Consider the following 19,516-nt stretch of genomic DNA (forward strand, 5'->3'; position numbering starts at 1 on the left):
ATTTTAAAGCATTAGTTTCAGTGCAAGGTACTCTGGGATGTAAATACTGTGGCAAGATGGCGGCTGATTTGGACAACGGAATGGATTTGTCTGGGTTTATTGTCGACAAAGGAATAGAAGCTGAAAATGATAAAACTGAAGAAGTGGCTGAGATTTCTTTGTCTCCTGATTTAGAAGCAGAGGAAGAAAGAAAAGCAGAGTTGCGTGAACAAGCCAAAAAGGTTCGAGATTTTTCCTTTGACACGTCACTCACTTGCTGGAATTCACATGATTTCTTGATCGTAAATATCAATGTATAACATTATTTGAAATTACGAGCAATGTATGTTATCAACGGTAGATATTCCAGAGATCTGAATGTTTTTCCAAGGGAAAACTCTGGATAAAAGTGTCGAGAAAAAGAAATCGAAATGTCGACCATTTGAGATCCATCAAGAAAATACTCACTTAGGGTGTAATTCCAAAGGTTAACAAGGAATGATTCTCATGGAATTTCAGCAGAATTTATCCCTCCTTTATCAAATATTTCTGTAAATCCGCTTAAACTTTGGTGAAAATTTAGGAACAGACTTCTGTCATTCCAGTTAGGGTTATCTTAATTTTTTTTTAGAATGAGGAGTGGTTGATTCATTATTGAAATGTTCATTTTAAGATTCACCCAGTCTGACATCAAATTTAATTAAGTGTTGTCATTAACATGTAATTTAATGAGTGGGTGGAGGAGAAGAAAAAATGAAACTTCTGTAATCAAACTGTATTTAAGAAATGTGGACATGATAATGATAACCAATTCATCATTCCTTTTGGTCTATTAACTCTTGTAGATTGAAGAGGAAATTGTTACCCTTAAACAAGCTCTTGACAGGAAAGAGAAACAGTTAGCAGAGATAAAAAGATTGTTGGGTATCACAGCCTGGTCTCAGTTAAAAGAGGGATTACACAATCAATACCAGAACTTACAAGGAACACAGATGTAAGACTGAAACTTTACAAATGACCAATAACTGTTATTCCTAGGTTGGAAATTTAAGATGATATCTTGGAATTAGAAAAAACTTTTGAACTAAGGTAATTTTTTAAATGACTGGAAAGTTACATGTGGAATATTGTTTGGTTTTGTCTTAAAATAGGTATCAAAAGACATCTGACACCTTTAAAGACTTGAATGATAAAATTGTTCATTCCCAAACGTAAGTGATGTTGAGTTGCTTCACTGACTCAGTTTATGTGTTACTTCTTTTGAAATATTACAATGCCCTTGTATGGTGTTAATTTGTTGAAAAGATACAGAATTGTAGAATTTTCCTTATGACTAGCATGCTTTGTTTTTTAAATATATAGTTAGAAATGATAATGATGATGGTGATAGAAGTTTGTTAATACAGAAATGATAATCTTAATCGGAACATATGTTAAGAATTTTGTATTAATTTCATTCTTTTCTTTTTTTTTGTTATTTTTAGTTACAATAAACTGAGCAGTGGTGCCTCAGCAACCAAAACAGTGTTAAGTGATGCAGGATCAAGGACTGCTAATGCGGCAAGAAATGTTGGATCAGCAACAGCCAAGAAACTTGGAGAAATAAGGTACTATGTGTTTCATCATCACTGAGTCATGCAGGATAATGAGCAGCTTGAAGTTACTTATCCTTTAAACAAATTCAGTTAATAATGGCTAACAATATAATTTGAAACAAGAGAGATTGTAATTAATTATGATAATTTATGTCTAAAAGATAATTAATTGTGATTACTTAATGACAGTACAGAGAAAGGTTACCCTGCATGAAATATGTTGAAAGTATTACTTTAATTGTCATTTTAGGGGATCCTCGATGTTTCAATCTTTGGAAAGCAAAGTTGTGTCTGCTTCTTCAACTCTTAAGGTATGGCACATTGATTATTTAAAATTTATGAAAATATACTTCAAATTTCCCAGGTAACCACACTCCACTTTCTGTTGTATTTAATCACCAATTCAGACTCTTTTGGCATGTCACTCATTCTTGGTTTTCTGAAGGGTGGATAGCTTGTTCCACTGTATACTGTAATTACTTATTTGGACAACACTCTCCCAATTGATAGATATATCATTAGGACAGCTTTTGAAAAGGTGGTTTATACTGTCTAAGGGATAAGTATGAATGAAACAAACCATGCTTTGAATTGGAGACAGATGTAATCAGTGCATAGCAAGTAGCCTTAACAACTGGGACCCTGAATTAGAAATTTTAATTTCTGCATCAGCCGTTTGTTAATAAAAACTATCCAGTAGGTCTGAAAATAATTTTGTGTGAAATATAACAGTTCTGAGCTATGGTAATGTAATGGAAAGTCCAACAGGAGGAAAGTGCAACAACTATTAAAAATTTATCCAGTTTTTCCAAGGACAGGTTATCCTATTAAGATATTTAATCATTATTGATGAGGAGCATATGAACACTTCCATCATTCATCTGCAAGGCGGCATTGGTTCTTGGCAAATGTGTTTTGTGAAATCATTTGATCAGGAGAGCAAATAAATAGCCTAGTTTAGTGAAGATATGAATAACTTGAATGATAGTTTTCTATTACAAGATCATACATTTTTTTCATAAGAAATTAGGCTGCAATACTTGTAGTACACAGGTTACCACTGTCTTTTGTTCTTGAATAATTCTGATATTTTCTGTTTTTTTTTTTTTGTCCTGGAAATGTAGAACTTTGAACTCACCTTAACCTTAAAGAAAACTTTCTGTACTTAGTATTATATAATGGAAGCAAATCTGTTATTCTTTTAATCTCTTGTAGCACTACAACTGCTGTTTAGAAAATCATATTATTTTTATTATTTTGAAACTATTTTATTAATTAGGGTAATGTTATGAAACTGATTTTGTTAGCATTGCTCTGAAACTTATTGCTTTTGTTTGTTGTGTTCAGTAAAATAAGTTTTTCATTTTGATGTTTATTAGAATGACTCTATGATATATTAATTTAAAAGATGAATAAATACATGAACTAAATCGTCTTAATTCTAACAGATAATTCTAATATTACTCTCTTGATATAGTTTAAGATGCTGGGAAGCTCAAACAAAGGCCAATTAACCACAAGTCAGCCTCCATCTTCACCCAATAATGACATCAGTTTATCATGAGGATTGTCAAATTAATCTCAACCTTAACTTTGCTTAATAGTTTTAATAAATAGTATTAAATCTTGAGGAAGTAAAGTAGACACAGCACATGAATTGATCCACTGAATCATGTGGCACAAATGAAGCAGAAGGTAAAAAATACTTGTATCACTGGTTTCTAAGAAGTAGCAGAAATTTAAGATTTTGAAGAGGTTTGCTGTCTGAGACAGGATTGTCAATAGAATAGTGTTCAACTATTAACTGAAAAAATAATGTATGTGTTGAGCTGACTGCTATCACCCCTAACACTGTGAGAATAATTTGGGGTCATATAAAATTCATTTCTCATGTTAAAAGGTACAGTATTTGATAGTAGGAACCATTTAAAGTGTTTTCATCACTACCTATTTAAGTGAATGTTAATTTAAACATAAGATTTTTCAGAGAAAGGATTTCTATAGAACACATTTCATAGCTGTTTGGTATTTCACTGAAATATTTTTATGCTATATAGACTTAGTGAACTGTTAGAAAACAGCCTTGAGGGACAGTGTTGTTGTTTGTCATTAAGAGGAGAAGAGTTTTTTTCTTCTGTGTTAATAAATACTTGATTTGCTGTAAATGGGAAGAAACTTTGGTGTTCAATTGTACATAGGTTTCTAGGGATTGATGTGAAGAGTTATAATATCTTTGAGAGATGATTAACTTTACTTTTCATTAACTGATTGTCCAACTTTAATATAATCCTGTGTAAATCTGAATTCCCTGCTTAAAGAGATTATGGAGAGAGATTTCTTTGTAACCCTGTCAGTAATGATAGTGTTCTAGCATAATTTTTAATAATAACTAAAATCTGTATCATAGAGAATGCTAGTGCTGTTCTTGTCTCTAAACCATAAAAGAACTTGGTTCTTGCAACTGTTTTCTGTCCTGGGGTCCTAGTTGTCTTGTCTGCTATGTATTTAGTGAAGATAAACTGCTCTTCCTTTCAATGATGTAACTATCTTCCAACACTTAAGTTGATATCTGTGGTAGGAGACAATCAAATCATTTTCCCTTCATTCTGGGAGAGTCATCTGGCTTACACAACATGATTACTGATGCTTTTATGCAGACATCTATCTCGCCAATTTCTTAGAGGTTTGGGAGAAAATGTTCATGTATGCTCGTTTGAACACCTTTATGCATTGAGAGAGGATGCTTTGGTTAAAATCAGTATAGTTAGGTATTTCAATTACATATGTTAGGCAGTCTCCTGTAATGAGTCTGTCGCTAATCAGATTAAAAAGTAACACTTTTGCTATTAAACAATGGTTATGTCAGCTCTGGTTATTGATTCAGTGGAATTGTGACATGATTTGCCATGTCATTCCCCAGCAACTTTTCCTTGCCATTTGTAATATTGAGTAAGGTAATTGATAATTTTACCTTTTCTCGCAATATAAGTATGAAGAAAGGAGCTACCTGTCAGCTGATTTGTATTTTATGAAATAATGGAGAGTTGCTGTTTGTAATGCTCCTTTTGTAATTTTGAAAGTGCTGCATTGCTTACTGAGCTGTGTAAAGAGATCACATGTCCAAGAAAGTTGACATGGCAGTGAAAAGAAATACATCAGTTTATAGAAAAGTGATGAATTAAAACTAAAAAAAATGGTTCCTTAAGACTCAAGCTCTTTTTCCTCCTGCTTTGAATTCTGATCAGTTTTCTTTTCCATTACCTAGTAGCAACAGCTCCCATTTTGATATTTTGTCAGTTATATCATAATCAATGGCAAATCAGTTTTACATCTGCTAATTTTATGCTACCTATGGAACTTTTGCTGTTAGCAGCTAGATATTGGAAACCTTTCCTCCATTTGGCTCATAAAACAAGTTTGTGAGTTTGAAAATGGTTGAGAGGTTTGGGTGGAAATAAAAGTTTCAAAGAATGAAGTAGATTGTGTCCATCATGTCTAGTAGTTTGACTGTGTTATTTACTACTTTACAGGAAAAGATAGTTGGGCCAAGTTCTAACAGTTTGGATGAGTCTGAACTCAATAAGGGTCCAGACCCTGACATGGAGTAAGACAACAACTTGAGCATCGCATCCAAGGAATCAGAAATCACTCTATAAGCACCTGACTTATTAATGTGTAGGTGGTAATTAACAGATGCTGGATGATGCTATACTCACATGTGCAATTTTACTTGCATGTATAATTTTGCATAATTTTTCACTAAATCTATATATTTCTTCTAAGGAGAATTTATAATTAAATTAGGGGCAAAATAGAATAATTTTCTATCATAATGATCATTGTGAAATGGAATCCTATCCTGGGAAGAGGTTACAGGACTGTTTTTATGGTTTAATGGGCAGAGTGACTGTGTTGTGTTAATCAGGAGAATTACTGACTGGACTGATTTAATTCCAACTAGTGCACACCAGATTTGTGTGTCACAGATGAGTGCAAGTCATTTATTGATACAGACAAGTTAGTAATCAGGGTAAATTCTTACTACAATTGGGAGAAAAAAATGCCAAAACTGTCTGAAATTGCCAAAAAGTTATTTTTAATATTAATAAACTACTTTTTAAAGAAACAGGATGTCCTTTTTTTATTGATTTACGTCTTCAACAACTTTCATCTTTCCCCACCCCCTTTTCCCCTTTCCCCACCAAGTTTCCAAGGGAAAAGAGAGCCCCTTTGTCAAAGCAAATTGATTTGCTCTGACAGAGAGTGAATCTTTTCCCTTTAATGCTCAGAACTTCCACTTTTAAATCTCTTTATGGTGGCAAAATCACAATATCAACTCAGTTGATATAAACCAAATTATGATTTTATACCCCTGTCCCCCACCCACCGCATAACACCACAGTTTCTTTGGAAACTTACCTCTTTATACAAATGGCTGAGCCTTCTTATCACTATTTACTTAAAGGTAAAATTAAAAAGTAAAATTTTGACGAAGAACAAGACTCCACACAAAGAAAAACCCTACTAAATGTGTATTCATTTTGTGGCGGTAAATGTCCAGTGTTTATCTATATAAATTTTCCCGTCCTAAGACTAGTTTCCAGTCTTTTGTATAACCTCTCGTGAAAAATCTTCTATCCCATGAGTCTGGTGGAGCGATACGTGTGCTCCAAACAGAAACTATGGCAACAGGCGCTATCATATAGCAACAGCAGTGGCCATGTTTGTTAGTGATACAATTTGAATCTCAGAGACAAGGGCTCGACGTAGAATTGAGGGCTATCTTTTAAGACACTATGGCTCTTCCATTCCTTCCTGGTAATGCCTTTACAGATCCAACGGTAAGTGGCGAGTGAAACGCGGTTTTATCCTCGATATGAAATACTGCAGTGCGAAAGTAACTTTTCTTTAATGTACAAACAAATCCTACTTCACTTTCAGAAAACCAAATTTCATAGATCTCAGACACTTGGATGGAAGAATGGCTACTCTCTACCAAAAGCACCCGAAATTGGTATCGGTGGAGACCCGATTCCTGTAAATAAACTGACTCAAGAAGAGCTGGATGAACTGGCAAATCTCAAACCTTCTTTAACGTACGGACAGAAAGTTCAGGCACCACCAGAAGATTTCGTTCCTGCTCACGTAGCATTTGATAAGAAAGTTTTGCTATTTTTCGGATATTTTAAGCAAACTGTCCACGAGTCATCCGGTGAATATTACAGAGTTCGTCCAGTGAAAGTTTATTATTATCTGGAAGATGACTCGATTGCGGTTGTTGAACCCGTAGTGAACAACAGGTAAGCCCAGCCATAGGCCCTTGCGTGTTTGGGTTTTTGTTAGTTTGTAGACCTCACCCACCAAAATGTATAAAGTGACAAATAAATGATGATTGCTACAGAAGACTTGCTTGTAATTTCAGCTGCAATTTGAAAAATGTTTTAGAGACCTGCCTCATTTGGTAATCAACATTTGTAATTGTTACTCTGAGTTATTCCAGTGAGGGTTAAAAGTCACACCTCCTCGCATTATAGTTGTATTATATGGACATACTGTAATGAGAACTGAATTTTACTTTCAGTGGAATTCCACAGGGAAAACTCATTAAGCGCCAACGGTTACCAAAAAATGACCTTGGTGAATACTGGCATTGGAAAGATCTTAACCTTGGGATAAACGTCACATTCTATGGAAAAGTCTTTCATCTTTATGACTGTGATGCCTGGACAAAGGTAAAAAGCTGCAACTTTGAACTATATTTGTTATCTGGCACTCTCTTTATTTAATTTTTTCTTAACCAACTAAAATGGTACCTTGTCTGAGAATTAAATTTTGGTTCCATCCCACTCATGATCTCTCCTTTAGAAAATGCCTGATAGATGTATTTCTGTTACAACGATTGTCATACTTTATGTATGTCATGCTGTGAATTATTCTTTCAACCTTTAAACCTTTAAAAGTGCTTATAACAGCAATGTGTAAGCACTATAGTGATGTTATCGTAAAGAGTGACCAGCATCTAATTTCTCCTTACAATGTCACCCTGAATCACACATTGAGGTCATGAGATTAAGGAAGTGATCACCAACTTAAGGATCTCTTAACTAAACTGATTCCCCTTGTCAGCACCTTTGGAGTATAGAAAACAGTATGGAAAATATGCATGTACTGATGTTTGGGTGTAATGGATTAAGTAGGTTTTGAATGGAGCCAAGGAACGCAACTAAAACTTTGATACATAACAGTGAATTGTCTGGTGTTTCAAGCATGAATCATACATAGAGTTGATCACAACAGGTTAGCTGAAGTTATTTCAACAAACTGGAAAAGAAAAGAAAAATAAGAATAACTTGACAGCTTCCCTCTCTTCAACTAAGAATCAAAGTCATCACTCTCTTTTATAACAAAGTCAGCTTTAGCTAGATCATTCAATTCATTTTAATTCTAATGTCCTTGTTTTCCTGCTGTAGGAATACATGGCCAGTGAAGGAATAGAACTGAACCAGCCTGAATTACCTGAAACAGATCCCTACACAGAATCACGCAAACAGCCACTACGTAGCTACAAGACTCCATCATCATTTGACAAACTGAAACAGTTCTTAGAGTTGGATCGAAAAGTCCTAAGATTTTACTGTGTCTGGGATGACAGAGACAGTATGTTTGGAGAAATGCGGCCTTGTGTGAGTAATAGTTAATCTTTGTTGGATTAACTTTATCAAGATCCTCCTCAGACTGGAAGATGCATGTAATTGTCAATAAATCAGTGCATGTATTGTTGCTTGACTAACAGCTAGTTCTCTTTTTTTTATTAGATCATACACTATTACCTTGTGGATGACACAGTTGAGATTAGAGAGGTCCATGCTGCAAATGATGGACGAGATCCATTTCCTGTACTTGTTTGCAGACAAAAACTTCCAAGAGACAGAAGTAATGTGGAATGTAAGTTAATCCTCGTGATGTGTTAGATAGAAAACCTTCTTAAGGAACTTTATGTACATTAACTTCTGAAAACGTATCTATCGCCCTTGGTTAATATGCTGTTAGTCAAGTCAGGGCACTGATAGTTTTTCTAGAAGGTGCTTATTTCATGTTTTTTCTTTTTGCAATTTACACCTTCAGTATGACCTTAAGAAAAATTGCTAGTGTGAGATTCTAAACATCTCTTGAGATCATTTGAGACATAAGTGTGATACACTGTCCTCATTAATTCAGCAATTCATTCTTTGCTGAGGGGTGCACTATTGATATGCTTTGCAAATTAAGGGGGATATACTAATTGCAGTGCAGTACATTCTTAAAACTGGAGGCCTTGTGGAAGCATGTATGGTATATCTTTAAATTCTTTTATTATTTTTCAACAGCTTCATTTCCTTCATGTGTTCTGGAGTTGTCTGATCATGAAATCAAAGACTGGTTTAGTCCAAGAGACTTCATGGTTGGGCAAACTCTTTTCATTTTGGGAAGGAGATTGTTATTGCATGACTGTGATGAGTTCACAAAGAACTACTACAGGAAAACATTTGGCATCACTGACTTCACTTCAGTTGATGTGAAGGGACTACCCAGAGAGCCATTACCAAAGGTAAATATTTACTTGTGTTCACACTGAACATCAGATATGTATGAAATACTTCAGCCAGATAAATTTTCCTGTATTTCTTCTGACAGGGGTTCAATAATCTTCTAATTTAAGTTTTCTGTAGGTTTGTTGAGTGCAAAAGTCACAAACAGTGATGATAGATTAAATTAGTCTTCCCAGACTGTACCAGTTTTAAAGTAAAATTTTTATTGGAATTGCCAAACATCTCATATGGGACTGAAAGTTAATGATGTTTGTGTTCACGCATATCTGTAATTCAAGCAAAATGTTAATTTTCCTTTGTTTACAATAGGATGTTCCACCTTACAATGGATTTGGATCACTTGAAGACAGCTTACAGTCTTGCCTGTCACTTGTACCTCAGCCTCCTAAAAAAGATTTCATCAAGATGCTGGAAAATGATCACAAAGTGCTGCGATATGCTGCAACAATGGTAATTCGCCTTTCAAAGAATTCAAAGTTATCTCCCCCCCCCTCCCCTCCCAGCATGTTTAGTGAATTGTTTGTCACAATGACTTACAAACTTAAACAACAAACTATCTACTTATTTTATTGACTTTAACAACTCACTTAATATTCATTTTTTCTCTCAGGAGAGCTTCAGACCTGAAGACAAAAACAGGCGTTTTATCATTTACTACCGCTTGGCTGATGATATGTTGACAATCTATGAACCTCCAGTCAGAAATGCTGGTATAATTGGTGGAAAATTCCTTGAACGAACTCATGCCACCAAACCAGGTTCATCTGTTAATAATCCTGAGTTCTACACCCCAGCTGACTTTCAGATTGGAGCTTTGATACAGATCTTCAAGCACCGCTTCAGAATAACTGATGCTGATGAGTATGTATTAAAATATTTAGAATCACATGCTCGAATTTATCCCATCGATACCATCAACTCCATCAGAGAAAAGCATGGCAGACCACCCACCACCACAGAGGAGCTGGTGGCATCTGTTCCACAAGGAGATACTGACCCAAACTTACAGAAAAGACAACCAAGTGGAACAAAAACAGAGTATCAAAGAAGGTACCTACAATACTGGCTGTTGTACCAGTTTTGTTTTCAGTTTTTGTGATGATAATAATATACATAAAAAAATTATGCACTTCTTATTAGCTGAAAACTAGTGCATTTTTCATGTAACACTAGCGCAAAGTTGAAACACAAGTGCAAATTACAAAAAGCAAGCACTTGTTGCAAAATTTTGTCCACACTTAGAAATAAGAACTTGTAAATTTTTCAAAGACTAAAAATTGTACTTTCCCTATGGGCTTGTGCAATTTTGTCATCTCTAAAAATAAACTTATGTTTATTAACTCCAAATTGCACTCTTATCATATTGTTACCTATACTTGTATCTGTAAATTTTGAGTGACTTAATGGACATCAAAAATGTCGCAACTTTCTAACATTGCTTCATAATTATTCTTCCTAGGTTTTGTGAGGGATAAACTTAAATGTTAACAAAACACAAGATGGAAAACATCAAGACTACTTTCAAGTGCAAATTTTGTAAATTTTAAATTTATTTGTATCATTGACTTTCATTGTCAGAACTTCAGTCAATCTTCTTCATATAGACCAAATAAACAGTCATTATGATCACAAATATTGTTCATAATATTTCAGATTTTTGTTCTTTGACCTGTGTTTTTTTTTAGGTATATGTAGTTAAGGTTTGATATCATTACCTTTACACTAAATGCTTAGAGAATCTCGTACAACAGGCTGTAAGTATTGCATCAAAGTTAAGAAACTAAGACATAGATTGAGTGCATCTAATAGGTTGAATAAAGACATTGTCTGTTTTCAAGTGGAGAACAACTCATTTTCTTACTTCCTTCAGGGTCTTGCCACCACACCACAACTTAGCTCTAAAACTAGCAAATGTTTGCAAAATAATCTTACTCTCCTTTCTCAAAGAAAGGGGGAGGGGGAAAGAGAGACCATACAGCAGAATTGTGGAAATTAAGTCTACCCACAGTTCTATTTGACAAAAAGTACATATCCTTATCTAGATTCTTTCTTATACACCTGTGGTATTTTGTCTCCAAACATCTGTAATTCTGCTTGTACTTGGCTTGGTGACAAATGATTCATTCACCCACATCCTTCTCTTTGCATTTGTTGTTAAACGTAGTTACCATGTCCATCAATTTCATGTTGCTGGTTTTCATTGTTAAAGTATCTTTATCATCTATTTGAAAAATAAAATTCTTTAAGTTTCATTACTGATCATGTCAAAACATCTAAAGTTATTGGATAAACTTTTTATTCAAATTTCTTGTGATTTGGCTTATTTGCAACATACACATGAGATTCATTACTTTACAGTTATGATAGGTCAAACTGCCTTGTTCCACTCACCAAGGATAAACCTTGATTACCTGTTCCTTAAATTACATCACAATTAATGTTTATGAACAACATAGTAGCTTACTAATACACTGGAGCACAATGTATGCTGGGCAGTTCCCTATTTTTTACACAGACTTAGAGAAAAATAACCTTGAGGTTTGCTCATGCTGGGGAGGAGGACATAGAACTATCACCATTAAATTTGTTACTTCAAGGAGAAATTCACACACTGGGGGCCTCAATAAATCTCCCTAAAACATCACCATGAATATCATTAATTTAAACTGCCTGGCTGTTGTGCAGAGGTAAGCAATAAAGGGATTTTAAAAAAAAAGCAGTTGATGTCAGAATAGCCATGGAACAAGATAACAAGGCAGTCACTAGAAGGTGGCCATTTGACTTTTAATCAGGTTTGCCGAAGTTATGGGAAGGTAAACAAATGTTACTCACTAAAGACAACATCAACAACTGGTTCTGATCCATCATTCTTGAAATTTGATATGACCTGGCATTTAGGATTGGAGTCTATCATTCTTCGACATGAAACTCTTAAAAGGAAGTCTCTAAAAATTAAAAAACAGTCAAGTGTGTTACTGATAGGCTGAAAGTGGATTTTGAGCCAAGCTACGTAGCATCAGCTGCACAAGTATTCACAACTTTTTAAAGAGAGTGACGTGCAAAAAGCCAATCCCGGTAGATATGTACCAAGATTATTCCTCTGGTAATTTGTTTTGAAACATCATGGTGTAAATAAAAAATACCACGTGAAAAAAACATTTTCACAGAAATATCAACAAATTTAAAAATTAAATTATTTGCGTCTGTTTTGAATGGTATCTATCACTAAAAAAGGTTCAACCTCTCGTGTTTTATCTTACAAGCAGAATATAATGCGAGAGGTTGAACGATCTCTAAGTTGTGTGAGTATAACGTTACATTCAGTTTGTAGCAATGAATTTTGTCAAAAGGGTGTAATTACCTTGCTGTCGCCGTTTTTGGGTCAAAAGGGCAAAACGAAACAGTTACTCTAGCAACATGTTTTAAGGAAGCACCTCTGATGGCCGCCATTTTCGGGGACTGCTGACAAGGAGCAAAAGTGACCCTGGGCTCGAGACTGGACGTCACGACAGTTGTATGTCATTACCATTATGACATCATCAAAAACCTGTTTGTCCAGTTTTACGAGTACCAGTTGGAGCGCCATCTTCTGATAGTCTCACTGTGTCAGTTACTAAGAGTAAAATGCCAAGAAACGGTCGAAGAAAACGTTCTCTTAGCTCAGGAGAAGATAGTCTAGTTTCTTATTACTCTAAACATCGATGCCTAGAAAGAGAATACAGCCCTGTCTCTGAAACTCGCCATTTAAAACGTGGCAGTTCACCAATTCGTAGCCGGGAGCGGAGGCATAATCGTCAATTGACAAGAAATCGAAGCCGCAGTACCCGACGAAGTGACCGAAAGACAAGAAGACACAAACATCGTAATGATTTTCCCGATAGTCACGCGGTAAGAAGCCACATTAGTGTTTTTGTTTTTTGTGGTATAGTCAATCGGAGGGTGAAGTTGTACTACTAAAGTGTTCAAACAGTCTTCATCTTAATCAAACAATCAGCTCCTAGTGAAAATTGCCATTCCGCTTCAAGACTCTGGAATTATTTGGAGATCGGATACTTGTTACTTGTGACTAACTAATTATATTCGTTCGAAAAATTATGGCTTTGCTGCATCTAATCGAAAGTAAATGATTTGTTATAAAGACTATTTTCAATGAATGGTCACCATCTTGTAGATTTCAATTGTTTTGAATTCTACACACGCGACATGTGCTCAGAGTCGAGCGACAAACTGCGAATGGTGGTGTGACGAGTTTCACGTTCAATCTGCTGCCTTTCATCCGAATTTATGAGCCTGTCCTAAATTAATTAATTCGATAATAAGCACTTTTTTTAAGGAATCTACCCATCTGCGAATGATTAAATATTCACTCTTAATAGTGGAAATGAGCTTTTCAAAGCCATCCAAAGATTGTGGCTGAAAATAATCTGCACATCACTGGGGCAATAGTGGCATGTGATAATAGAGCTCTATTACATACCTTATCCATATATTCATGGCTATCTCATTCAATAATCTTTTGTTTAAGATAAAGCTCTCTTGAAGAAATAACTTATTTTTAACGAGACATTTATCCATGGAAGTATGGAAGCTCACTGTCAAGAACGAGCTTAACTTTCACAAATGATAATGGAATATTTCCTAAGAGATAGATGCTTTTCCTTCCAAATAAACTTATGTGTTTGCTGTGTGTGTATATTTTGCTATTTTCTATATGTTTGAAAATGGGGTGGAACTCCGGATGTGATCATGCTGATGCAAATTATGATGTCGGGATGAATTGCGCCCATGCCTTCCTGTGAAATATGTCTATGAATGATTGAATTGCACGCGTGAAACGGATGCTGCACCGGTTGCACAGAAGCCAACATGTGTGGATGATCCGGGCAGATGCTTTTCAAGTAACAAGGATGATGACGACGGTCACCTGATATATCACCAGGGCGACATGCTGCACTCCAGATGTACTAATTTTTCTTGTTTCATTCAGTAACTGGTAGATACATGTTACTAAATTATACTTCCTTAGCCTTGGAACTTGTTCTCACCTTCTAGAAATGACTGGCTGGTAATTTTACTGTACTACTGGCCAGAGTATTCTTGTTTGCATTGTGAAATGTTGATCACTGTGCTTTTATATTTAACCCTATGTATATCTCCTATTGGGACACAACATATATTACTAAAACAACTAAAGCTGTAGTATTTGTTCAATTTTGATTTCCTTTGATAATCTGATCATGGGATAAAGATCAATATGGAAGTGCTTCTTTTCTCAATATTTGACTTGGTTGTTTGGTTTTCTTTCAGATGAGATTAACACACTGTTAGGTGAGGGAACATTTGGGAAAGTCTTGGATTGTTATGACAGGTTAGTTTGTTGTGTCAGTAGAGTTTAAGATTCTAGAAAAACTTCCTTGTTTGTTTCTGTCAAACCTGAAGAACCTTGAGCATTGGAACCATGGTTCGATTGTTTATTTGGTGAGAGGAAGATTAGAGAAACTTAAATCAGGGTGTAACAGGAAAACTTTCCCATTTTTAGTCTTCACATTTTTCAAATGAGTTTGAAAGTAACATTCCAGCTTCATTTGTCTGACATAGGCTCCTTAATTGAGTCAAATCATCCTGAGAGGTTTTGACAGGTATTGTTTTTATCATACATACTGCCAAAATAAAGCTGTGTTGGGGAGAGTAGTGGTCTGTTACTACACTTATATTCTCATGAGATGGAGCTGTATTTAAAAGACAATAATTTTGTATTGACAGAAAAAGTAATTCATATGTTGCTGTGAAAGTGATCAAGAATGTTGAAAAGTACAGGTTTGTGCATAACTTATTCTTGGGAGTGTTCAAATATTTTAGCAAGGTTTGTCTTGAAAGAGTTCTTCAACTCTCAATTTTAATGAGGTATTATGTCAAATAATTATTTTATAGGGAAGCTGCAAAACTAGAAATCAAAGTACTTGAAAAGATCCAGCAAAGAGATAGGAATGGCAGAAGGTGCAAATGTTTTACTTTGTTTCACTTCACTGTTTTTGTTCTTATATAAGAAAAAGTGTTATGTTAACCTCTCTTATGCGATTTGGTCTTTGGGTGTTACTTTTGAACATTAGAAAACTGTGAACCAGAAGAATGAAAAGGATATTCTTATTTTTCACCAAAAAAGAAGCTTTGAGAAATCAAAACTGCAAGCAGCAACACTTACCAGTTTGTTGTTTGTTAGTGTGTCTAGAACTGATTCATGATTGGTCAGCATATGATTGACACATTAGAGTCAAATCAAAAGAAGGTTTTTGATTTTCACAGTTACATGGCAGTCTCCTATTGATAGCCAAGTTAATTTTACCACTAATCAAATAGCAGTTAGAAAGTGAAGAAAAATAATTACATTGTAGGTTTTATTTCCTTGCAATACATTGTTCAATACTGTAAGACCCTCACAATGGTAATGATCATAATCACTGAAGATACCTTGTTATATAGTTTTAACATGATCTTCTTTTCATTTCTTTCAGCTTGTGTATTGTGTTGCTCGACTGGTTTAACCATCATGGCCACATGTGTCTTGTGTTTGAGAAGATGGGTCTGAGTGTGTTTGACTTCATGGTAATTGAGAAGCTTCTGTTTCCCTTTGAGCCACAGCATAATTAAATGTTTTTATTTAGTCTTGGTTAACAACTTCCTCCTCACATGGACATAGTGTATTGACTCTGCTGATGTGAATCCTCTTTGTTCAGTGACTGACCATCCAAATTTTTTATTATTTTAAGTAAATATGTTTTTCTGCTTGATTTCATTGTTCCATCCACATTAAGTTGTTCTTAAAAAAAGTTTCCTTAGTTTACAAATGATTTACTATTTCTATTATATCTGAACTATTAACAAACAGTAATAAAGGGAGTAAGTTTCTAAAGAAACTGTGGTGCTGTGTCAGTGGGAGAGTATAGCAGGTAATTTAGTGTAAACAACTGAGTTGAAGACGTAAATCAGCCATGTTTCAAACGTTAGCCCTTCGTAAATCACTCTGACAAAGGGCTAACGCTCGAAACATCAGCTTTTTTATCCTTTATGGTGACCAATTACATTTTCAACTCAGTTGTTAACACTAAATTACCTATTAACAAACAGTGCCTGCTTGTTACTTGTTGTGACTACCATCATTTTCTTCGACATCATGAAACCTTGTGGACCCTGTGAATTTCATTAAATTGCTTGGTGGTTGAGCATTAAAAAATGGACCAGTAGGTCACAAGTTCAACTGTTGTGTGTAGCTCTTGGGCATACCGCTGTCACCAACAAAAAAACTTTGTGCATCTAGTTCAGACAATTTGCTAAATTACTTAAATCATTGCCTTCTGTTATTATTTGTATGAATAGAAGGACAACAATTATGAACCTTATCCACTGGAACAAGTCAGACATATCTCCTACCAACTTCTTGTGTCAGTAAAGTGTGAGTATCTAAGGGATTGAAATTTAAGTACTGGTTTGAATCCTGCAATTGGCTTATTTCCAGAACTTGTACCTTGTGCATACAATCATTATTATTATTTTTTTTATATATATCTACTGGTTGTTGAATAGCTTTTGGATCATTACTCACCAATTCACACAAACTTATTCAGTCAGAATAAGTGAACTTTAAAACTAAAAACTATTTACAGTCAGGAATCTTCAGATATACATTTAGACTTGAGCACTATTGTTTCCCCTAACTTTCTGGCTTCCATAGCCAATCAGCTGTACTGACCACACAGGAGTATAACCCAAGAGTTTTGTTGATAAATAATACTTATTTCTGATGATTGATTTTTAGTTCTTCATGATATGAAACTGAGTCACACTGATCTGAAACCAGAAAACATGCTGTTTGTGAATTCTGACTGCAATGTTACATATAATCCAAGACTGGTTTGTAAACAAAGTTTTGTTTTCTTGTTATGTACTAGAATTAGATTTGTGTAAATAAGGTTGTCAAGAAAGTCCATCAGAGTTTTTATGAACAGGTATTTTTAACCCTTACAATAGTAATTTGTTGTTGTGCAAATATATTTGTTAATGTTGTTGTTGTTGTTGTAGAAACGAGATGAGAGGGAAGTAAAAAGTTCTGACATACGTCTGATTGACTTTGGATCAGCAACATTTGATCATGAACATCACAGCACTGTTGTTTCTACAAGACACTACCGTGCTCCTGAAGTCATTCTTGGTAAGCAGTGTAATCAGAGCACATGATGTGTCAGGGACTCTTCCTCAGTAGTGTTATGTTGTGGACTATTCCTCAGTAGTGTTATGTTGTGAACTTTCTTTAGTTGTTTGCTTTTCGTTTTCCCTTTGAGTTAGTGCATTGGGTTATTGGGATGGACTTGGTGACATGCTTGCAGTAAAACTTACCAGGGGCCTTGAGTAATGTCTCCAGTTCTCTGTTAATTCACTTGATTTCATCAACAAGTTTCATCATCTAAAATCCTATTTTTCCTTTTATTCCTTAGAGCTTGGCTGGTCGTATCCTTGTGACATGTGGAGTGTTGGTTGCATCATGTTTGAACTGTACACCGGCTTCACTCTCTTCCAGGTAACTCCACTTAACAGAATACAACTTTAGTATTGATTTTGATAAAGTAATGACTTCATTAGAAACACTTGAAATTGTTCATTTGTCAGAGATGATAGCATAAAGATGACCTATGGTGATATGAATATAAATCTAGTTGTACCATACAGTATTATAATAAATTGCCTCTTTAGAGTTAACTATTGTGAGAATTGTCCATGAATTTGCTCTGTGTATTTCTGATAATTCATAGTTAAATTTTACTTTATGTTTGATTGACTTTAGACTCATGAAAACAGAGAACATCTTGCGATGATGAAGAGAATATTGGGTCCTATACCTTCCCATATGGCTAAAAAATCTAGGTGAGAAAAATTGTGATGGCAACAGTAACTTAATACTATTGAATTGCAAATTTTGGGCTAACCCAGGGTAAACTCTAATAATGATGAGCCCATTAAGTTCAAGTGTTGAATTAATCGTTTGTTTATCTTTTCTGATTTTATTCTTTTGATTCTTTTAGAAAAACCAAGTACTTTTATAAAGGTAAACTAGACTGGGACGAAAGAAGCTCAGCTGGAAGATACGTGAGAGAGAACTGTAAGGCGCTTAAGGTACGCTACATATTAATCACTTGTTACTTATGCGTTTGACCAAACATCTGACTTGTAACTACTTGAAACAGACTTGTGCTTCCCTGACCAAGATAGGAATAATAATTAAGAATATAAATTCTGCATTGAGTTTGTTTAGCCTGGAGTTTAGATTGAATATATACAGTGAAACTGTTTTGTGTGATATCATCGGCAGGATGTGATGGCGATTGTTTTTATTTTGTTGTTGTTTTCATCAGAAATACAAACGTGGAGATGGAGAGACACACGAACTGTTCTTCAACCTCATCGAACATCTGTTAGAATACGAACCTGATCGCCGGTTAAGCGCCAAGGAAGCCATCTGTCATCCATTCTTTTATGGAATGATAATACATTCGTCAGTAAACAGACATTCACACAGCAAGAGTAGATGACTATTAACAAGGAAAAACACAAACACTCGGGCATACTTCGCTCGCACGTTATTCTATTACGCTCTACTTTTTATTTTTCTCCTTTTCTCTTTTGCTACTTCCATGTAGCTGAAAACGTTTCGTTATTAGAAAAGCGGTGAAGTAATAAGAAGTAGACTGAAGCGTTCACGAGTACTGTATGTTTACCCCCACTACCTCCCCTCCCCCGTGACAAATAATGACAAGGCAGAATTGTTAAATAATGATTCTAACGAGAGCTGCGATATTTAACACTTCACATACGTGATGTACATAACGGACATGATGATCATACAATGTAAGATGGTAGTTACGAAAAACTGTCAGCCAGTGTATTGGACAAGTCATTGGCGAATCTTCCGACATAAATCCAGTTTGCAACCTATTTTTCTTTTCGTTCCTACGCGGAAATGAAAATCATTTCATTCTCTAACGAAGTGTGAACAGCAATATGTCATTGTTTTTAATGTTGCTTATCAGGATGTCCAGACTTATTTTGGTCGCCTTTACGGAGAATTTTATTCAGAATATTTTATGGAACGTTCATTGTGCAGTGTTATACGTAAGATGCTTATGACGACATATAATGAGAAGAAGTGAATAAATTATGGACAGATAATTTTACTCAGTGTTTGTTTTTATTTAGTGTTTGTTTTTTATTCAATTTATTGCTTTTGACACGTTAATCTTCTCAGAAAGTAGTTTTCTAGCTTTTGTTTGGACAAATGTACTTCTTTATCTCGAGTGAATTTAG

The 19,516-nt window shown here is 35.0% G+C and overlaps 4 protein-coding genes across 5 annotated transcripts; 3 read left to right on the forward strand and 1 right to left on the reverse strand.

Moving 5' to 3' along the window:
- The first annotated feature begins 10 nt into the window (after window positions 1-10).
- Window positions 11-5,700, forward strand: LOC113669398 (tumor protein D54). Of its 2 annotated transcripts, none has more exons than XM_027185417.2 (6): window positions 11-221; window positions 825-973; window positions 1,131-1,190; window positions 1,464-1,586; window positions 1,825-1,885; window positions 3,052-5,700. In XM_027185417.2, the coding sequence occupies exons 1-6, from the start codon at window positions 57-59 to the stop codon at window positions 3,136-3,138; spliced, it is 645 nt and encodes a 214-aa protein (XP_027041218.1). In that variant the 5' UTR covers window positions 11-56; the 3' UTR covers window positions 3,139-5,700. The 2 variants fall into 2 exon arrangements, with proteins under 2 accessions (XP_027041218.1, XP_027041219.1); XM_027185418.2 differs by having other exon boundaries at window positions 12-221; window positions 5,105-5,700.
- A 515-nt stretch (window positions 5,701-6,215) lies between these two features.
- LOC113669417 (EF-hand domain-containing protein 1) lies at window positions 6,216-11,000 on the forward strand. Its single transcript, XM_027185437.2, has 9 exons — window positions 6,216-6,415; window positions 6,516-6,874; window positions 7,156-7,306; window positions 8,045-8,257; window positions 8,390-8,519; window positions 8,942-9,162; window positions 9,473-9,613; window positions 9,774-10,213; window positions 10,623-11,000. The coding sequence occupies exons 1-9, from the start codon at window positions 6,371-6,373 to the stop codon at window positions 10,636-10,638; spliced, it is 1,716 nt and encodes a 571-aa protein (XP_027041238.2). The 5' UTR covers window positions 6,216-6,370; the 3' UTR covers window positions 10,639-11,000.
- On the reverse strand, window positions 10,696-12,662 carry LOC113669418 (large ribosomal subunit protein mL53). The gene is made up of 3 exons (XM_027185438.2): window positions 12,525-12,662; window positions 11,996-12,108; window positions 10,696-11,384 (listed from the first exon to the last, which is right to left on the reverse strand). The coding sequence occupies exons 1-3, from the start codon at window positions 12,611-12,613 to the stop codon at window positions 11,284-11,286; spliced, it is 303 nt and encodes a 100-aa protein (XP_027041239.2). The 5' UTR covers window positions 12,614-12,662; the 3' UTR covers window positions 10,696-11,283.
- Window positions 12,663-12,719: 57 nt separating this feature from the next.
- LOC113669391 (dual specificity protein kinase CLK2) lies at window positions 12,720-19,386 on the forward strand. The gene is made up of 13 exons (XM_027185409.2): window positions 12,720-13,051; window positions 14,022-14,124; window positions 14,471-14,531; window positions 14,927-14,980; window positions 15,095-15,160; window positions 15,676-15,766; window positions 16,538-16,613; window positions 16,977-17,071; window positions 17,240-17,369; window positions 17,653-17,735; window positions 18,000-18,079; window positions 18,238-18,328; window positions 18,568-19,386. Exons 1-13 carry the CDS (start codon window positions 12,788-12,790, stop codon window positions 18,742-18,744), a joined length of 1,371 nt encoding a protein of 456 aa, XP_027041210.2. The 5' UTR covers window positions 12,720-12,787; the 3' UTR covers window positions 18,745-19,386.
- Window positions 19,387-19,516: the final 130 nt, after the last annotated feature.

The sequence above is a fragment of the Pocillopora damicornis genome, chromosome 1 (assembly GCF_964200805.1).
Source record: "Pocillopora damicornis chromosome 1, jaPocDami1.2, whole genome shotgun sequence".
In the NCBI taxonomy this organism is placed as follows: Eukaryota; Metazoa; Cnidaria; class Anthozoa; order Scleractinia; family Pocilloporidae; genus Pocillopora; species Pocillopora damicornis.

Bases quoted from the DNA above. Each gene is read 5' to 3' on its own strand.
- LOC113669398 (XM_027185417.2), top strand. From the start codon at position 57: ATGGCGGCTGATTTGGACAACGGAATGGATTTGTCTGGGTTTATTGTC. The intron at 1,191-1,463 runs GTAAGTGATGTT...TGTTATTTTTAG, and splicing joins AAAATTGTTCATTCCCAAAC to TTACAATAAACTGAGCAGTG. The intron at 1,886-3,051 runs GTATGGCACATT...CTCTTGATATAG, and splicing joins CTGCTTCTTCAACTCTTAAG to TTTAAGATGCTGGGAAGCTC.
- LOC113669417 (XM_027185437.2), top strand. From the start codon at position 6,371: ATGGCTCTTCCATTCCTTCCTGGTAATGCCTTTACAGATCCAACG. The intron at 6,416-6,515 runs GTAAGTGGCGAG...CTTCACTTTCAG, and splicing joins ATGCCTTTACAGATCCAACG to AAAACCAAATTTCATAGATC. The intron at 7,307-8,044 runs GTAAAAAGCTGC...TTCCTGCTGTAG, and splicing joins ACTGTGATGCCTGGACAAAG to GAATACATGGCCAGTGAAGG.
- LOC113669418 (XM_027185438.2), bottom strand. From the start codon at position 12,613: ATGGCGGCCATCAGAGGTGCTTCCTTAAAACATGTTGCTAGAGTAACT. The intron at 12,109-12,524 runs GTAATTACACCC...TTTAATTTTTAG, and splicing joins CCAAAAACGGCGACAGCAAG to AGACTTCCTTTTAAGAGTTT. The intron at 11,385-11,995 runs GTGAGTAACATT...TTTTTCAAATAG, and splicing joins AGTTGTTGATGTTGTCTTTA to ATGATAAAGATACTTTAACA.
- LOC113669391 (XM_027185409.2), top strand. From the start codon at position 12,788: ATGCCAAGAAACGGTCGAAGAAAACGTTCTCTTAGCTCAGGAGAAGAT. The intron at 14,981-15,094 runs GTTTGTGCATAA...ATTATTTTATAG, and splicing joins AAGAATGTTGAAAAGTACAG to GGAAGCTGCAAAACTAGAAA. The intron at 17,370-17,652 runs GTAAGCAGTGTA...TTTATTCCTTAG, and splicing joins TGCTCCTGAAGTCATTCTTG to AGCTTGGCTGGTCGTATCCT.